This window comes from Oncorhynchus kisutch, unplaced genomic scaffold (assembly GCF_002021735.2).
Source record: "Oncorhynchus kisutch isolate 150728-3 unplaced genomic scaffold, Okis_V2 scaffold1317, whole genome shotgun sequence".
NCBI lineage: Eukaryota > Metazoa > Chordata > Actinopteri > Salmoniformes > Salmonidae > Oncorhynchus > Oncorhynchus kisutch.
Genome location: NW_022263262.1, coordinates 12,501 through 18,562, shown reverse-complemented (window position 1 = coordinate 18,562; position 6,062 = coordinate 12,501). Strand labels below are relative to the sequence as shown.

The 6,062-nt window shown below is 43.7% G+C and overlaps 1 protein-coding gene across 1 annotated transcript in view; it reads left to right on the top strand.

The window, feature by feature from the left end:
• Positions 1-357: 357 nt before the first annotated feature.
• The window catches only part of LOC116365957 (slit homolog 2 protein-like), a 10,842-nt gene continuing 5,137 nt past the window's right edge, over positions 358-6,062 (top strand). Inside the window, exons 1-2 of the mRNA XM_031818262.1 lie at positions 358-2,000; positions 4,363-4,434. Of these exons, the coding sequence (XP_031674122.1) occupies positions 1,792-2,000; positions 4,363-4,434 (281 nt within the window). The 5' untranslated portion in view covers positions 358-1,791. The remainder of the gene's footprint in view (positions 2,001-4,362; positions 4,435-6,062) is intronic.

Here is a 6,062-nt window from a genome sequence, read left to right as displayed (position 1 = left end):
AGAGAGAGAGAGAGGGAGAAAGAGAGAGAGAAAGAGAGAGAGAGAGAGAGAGAGAGAGAGAGAGACAGAGAGAGACAGAGAGAGACAGAGAGAGACAGGGAGCGAGAGAGATGAAAAGATCCACTGCCTCAGATCTATCCATCAGGTCAATACTCTCTGTCTGATATGTAGAAACCAGTATTAAGATTTGACACACAAACCGCGCGACTGCGTCAGGCAGTGTGACGCTGTGTTTGAGCACCGTACAAGGTAGAGGGGTAGCGGGCAGGAGTCGGGTTCGGGGCGGGGGTAGGGGAGGAGTTATCCGGCCAGTATAAAGCTTCCAGGGCTTGGGGTTGGAAAGGGAGTTCCCTGGTCCACACTGCTGTGAGTTCGCACGTTAAAAACAGAGGGTGAAAACCCCCCTAGCCTACGGGGACAGAAACACCGAAATAAACGGCACGGATTAACGGATGAGATTGACAGCCGAAACGCGCGGTTGGGAGAATTTGTATTGTACATTGTACATTGAACATATTTGACGCAGCGCTGTTATAAACAAACCCCGGTTGATTTTGCAGACAGAGACACGGAGGTATTATCTACCCCCCTCCCTTTGACTCGTTACTATTCCTGCAACATTACCTCAACTTTCCTGTCGGGTTTATTTGGGATATCCTACCTGAACCGTTTGGGATTTAAGAACCTCCTAATTAGGCTACTGTCCTCCGCTGTGTTTCCGCTCCTGGGTTTGGACTAACGGTTTGGATGATTTACTATTTCTGCTGCTGTGGTGAACACTTGTAACCTTCAAGGATCTCTCAAGAGTGATTTTGAAGGTGCACCGACCGGTAGGTTACGATTGGTTTACGGTGGTTACTTTCCAAGACGGGCCTCGTCTCTCCTCTACACCGCTCACGGCATCAGGTGGCCGGCCACTGCAGAGAGAGAGAGAGTGGTCTAACGACAGCGTCGCTCTGCCTCGGAGGAAAACGCAGACTCGTCATTGTGTGTGTGTGTGTGTGTGTGTGTTCGAGTGATAGAGAGAAAGGGAGAGTGAGAGGAAGGAAGAAAAGAGGGATTGAGTGTGTGCGTGCGAGGTGTTGCTTGGACAGACGCAGTGGAAACGTTCCCGTTTTCTTCTCTTCTCCCTCAAACACACACACGCAGTCTCGGAGAGCTCTTTCACCGAAAACACACACACGGAGTGTGATTCTAAGCACGGGGCTCTTCCCGGTGTTAAACGGACGTCTGAAGGGAAATCAATACCTCAGCCACGTTGACCTGCACGAGATCACGATTTCTTCGCTCTGCGCGTGCTGTGAATGAATAATACAACAGCCAATCACTCACCCACCTCGCGCTGTGTCTAATCTCACCTGGTGTGTGTGTGTGAGAGGGCGAGTGTGTGTGTGTTCGCCAAAGGTTCATTAGGAGGTGTTTCTTGGGTTTACCGTGTATACATCGCTTCACACGGAGGGGATTACCGCACTGCATGCCGCGGCCATGTGGGAGAACTTTGTGCCGCTCTAGCGCCAGTTGTCCGTCTACCAGCCTGCCGCCCTGCCGCACTCTCTTTCCGCCCGGCCGCTGTCATCCAGACTTGCGGGTTTCTTCTGACATGTGATTTTTATATACTACAATAAAACCGCAACAACGAAGAGAAGCAAATCACACAAAATAAACAAACAACAGAAAGAGAGTTGGAATCCTCCTCGTGGGATTTTAACTCCTCCTGTGGATTTACAACCCTTCGGTGACTCCTCGTCTCCTCTCCTTGGTGGGCTACCAAACCAGTCCACTGCAGTGATAATGTCCCTACGGTCGAGCCTCCTTGCTCCGGCCTCAGCTCTGGGTCTGTGTCGCTGTCTGCTGGCTGTCCTGGTGGTCCTGGGGCTGTCCAGCCGGGCAGAGGGCCAGCCATGCCCGGCGCAGTGCTCCTGTTCCGGCTCTACTGTGGACTGTCACGGCCAGGGTCTCCGCAGCGTTCCCAGGAATATACCACGCAATGCAGAGAGACTGTGAGTATATGCCGTAGTCACTACATAGAGTTTATTGTCTACCCTCCCTGATGTCTATAATATAGAACAGTGGTGTCCAACCAGGGGTATTAGGACTGTAGTCACTATATAGGGTTTATTGTCTACCCTCCCTGAAGTCTATAATATAGACCAGTGGGGTCCAACCAGGGGTATTATAGGACTGTAGTCACTATATAGGGTTTATTGTCTACCCTCCCTGATGTCTATAATATAGACCAGTTGTTTCCAACCAGGGGTATTAGGACTGTAGTCACTATATAGGGTTTATTGTCTACCCTCCCTGAAGTCTATAATATAGATCAGTGGTGTCCAACCAGGGGTATTAGGACTGTAGTCACTATATAGGGTTTATTGTCTACCCTCCCTGAAGTCTATAATATAGACCAGTGGTGTCCAACCAGGGGTATTAGGACTGTAGTCACTATATAGGGTTTATTGTCTACCCTCCCTGAAGTCTATAATATAGACCAGTGGTGTCCAACCAGGGGTATTAGGACTGTCGTTTGTCTCGAACCGTATTGATAATTAAAGGCAGTGGAGCAGAAAATGGTTCCCATTGGTATCGGACAGATAATTCATTTGACCCGTTTTAAAGTCGGTGAGCGGTTCATGAAGTTACGGGTTTATGTTTTGACGTCTCGGGCTGTTGTAACGGGAAAACCCTCAGCCCGAAACACACACACACACATTAACACACACACACACACACACACATTAACACACACACACACACATTAACACACACACACACACACACACATTAACACACACACACACACACATTAACACACACATTAACACACACACACACACACATTAACACACACACACACACATTAACACACACACACACACACCACACATTAACACACACACATACATTAACACACACACAAACACACACACACACATTAACACACACACACACTAACACACACACACATTAACACACACACACACACTAACACACACACATTAAACACACACACACTAACACACACACATTAACACACACACACATTAACACACACACACACACACATTAACACACACACACATTAACACACCACACAGACATTAACACACACATTAACACACACACACACACACACACATTAACACACACACACACTAACACACATACATTAACACACACACTAACACACACACACACATTAACACACACACACACACACATTAACACACACACACATTAACACACACACACACACACATTAACACACACACACTAACACACACACATTAACACACACACACACTAAACACACATACATTAACACACACACTAACACACACACACTAACACACACACACATTAACACACACACACACACTAACACACACACATTAACACACACACACTAACACACATACATTAACACACACACTAACACACACACACTAACACACACACATTAACACACACACACACACTCACACACACACATTAACACACACACACATTAACACACACACACACATTAACACACACACACACTAACACACATGCATTAACACACACACTAACACACACACACTAACACACACACACAGCTCAAACTAATAAAAAACGGATTTAGTGAATGTACTTTTAAGCTAATAAAGCCTGTAGGAGAGTTTATTTCTTCTACCCGCTGTGGAGATTGACGTGGTTTGGTTAAACTAAAACATTTTCATTTACAACAGATTCAACTAACGATCTCCTAATGTCGCCTCCTACAATTAAACTCTAACACCTCGCTCTATCCTGCTCATCGTTATCTCATCATTCCTTTATCCTGCTCATCGTTATCTCATCATTCCTTTATCCTGCTCATCATTATCTCATCATTCCTTTATCCTGCTCATCGTTATCTCATCATTCCTTTATCCTGCTCATCGTTTCGTTGGTTTGAATTATCTCATCATTCCTTTATCCTGCTCGTCGTTTCGTTGGTTTGAATTATCTCATCATTCCTTTATCCTGCTCATCGTTTCGTTGGTTTGAATTATCTCATCATTCCTTTATGTTTCGTTGGTTTGAATTATCTCATCATTCCTTTATGTTTCGTAGGCTGACGTCTCTGATCTGTAATGGAAAGACGAACATGTCCACATGTATCCTGAGATTCTCCCCCATCGTTTGTTTTAAATTCAGTCATTTAATTGTGGCCTAAATAACGTCAATAACCAGGGTAATACTGGCACCGTGACGTGTAGGTTGCGTGTTATTCAAATCTGTTATTTAGAACATGTTCTAAATATAAATGATTGTTTCGGGTTTTTTTTTGTGTCCATATTGTAACTCATCGTGTCGTCTTGTTGCGTCTTGTTTCTCCAGGGATCTGAACGCTAATAATCTGACTAAAATCACCAAGGCCGACTTCGCTGGACTGAGGAATCTGCGTGTGCTGTAAGTAGTCGGCTATAGTTATTACCACGGGAACCTTTAGTTATTACCACGGGAACCTTTAGTTATTACCACGGGAACCTTTACTTATTACCACGGGAACCTTTAGTTATTACCACGGGAACCTTTAGTTATTACCACGGGAACCTTTAGTTATTACAACGGGAACCTTTAGTTATTACCACGGGAACCTTTAGTTATTACAACGGGAACCTTTAGTTATTACAACGAGAACCTTTAGTTATTACAACGGGAACCTTTAGTTATTACAACGGGAACCTTTAGTTATTACAACGGGAACCTTTAGTTATTACAACGGGAACCTATAGTTATTACAACGGGAACCTATAGTTATTACCACGGGAACCTTTAGTTATTACCACGGGAACCTTTAGTTATTACACCGGGAACCTTTAGTTATTACCACGGGAACCTTTAGTTATTACCACGGGAACCTTTATTTATTACCACGGGAACCTTTAGTTATTACCACGGGAACCTTTAGTTATTACCACGGGAACCTTTAGTTATTACCACGGGAACCTTTAGTTATTACAACGTGAACCTTTAGTTATTACACCGGGAACCTTTAGTTATTACCACAGGAACCTTTAGTTATTACACCTTTAGTTATTACACCGGGAACCTTTAGTTATTACAACGGGAACCTATAGTTATTACCAGAGGAACCTTTAGTTATTACCACGGGAACCTTTTGTTATTACAATGGGAACCTTTAGTTATTACCACAGGAACCTTTAGTTATTACCACGGGAACCTTTAGTTATTACAACGGGAACCTTTAGTTATTACCACGGGAACCTATAGTTATTACAACGGGAACCTTTAGTTATTACACCGGGAACCTTTAGTTATTACACCGGGAACCTTTAGTTATTACACCGGGAACCTTTAGTTATTACACCGGGAACCTTTAGTTATTACCACGGGAACCTTTAGTTATTACCACGGGAACCTTTAGTTATTACCACGGGAACCTTTAGTTATTACAACGGGAACCTTTAGTTATTACAATGGGAACCTTTAGTTATTACCACGGGAACCTTTAGTTATTACCACGGGAACCTTTAGTTATTACAACGGGAACCTTTAGTTATTACCACGGGAACCTTTAGTTATTACCACGGGAACCTTTAGTTATTACACCGGGAACCTTTAGTTATTACCACGGGAACCTTTAGTTATTACACCGGGAACCTTTAGTTATTACAACGGGAACCTTTACAACATGAAACGTCCGATTTGACAACAGATAATTCATCTGAAAACACTGTAATGATTAAATGTTGTTTTGTCGAAAGCCGGTGTTATTAAATTCAAATATAAGGTTTCAGTAGCCTATAAACGGGTTATAAACAAGGCTGTAAACGGGCCTTTATACAAGGCGTTTTCAGTAGCCTATAAACGGGTTATAAACAAGGCTGTAAACGGGCCTTTATACAAGGCGTTTTCAGTAGCCTATAAACGGGTTATAAACAAGGCTGTAAACGGGCCTTTATACAAGGCGTTTTCAGTAGCCTATAAACAGGTTATAAACAAGGCTGTAAACGGGCCTTTATACAAGGCGTTTTCAGTAGCCTATAAACAGGTTATAAACAAGGCTGTAAACG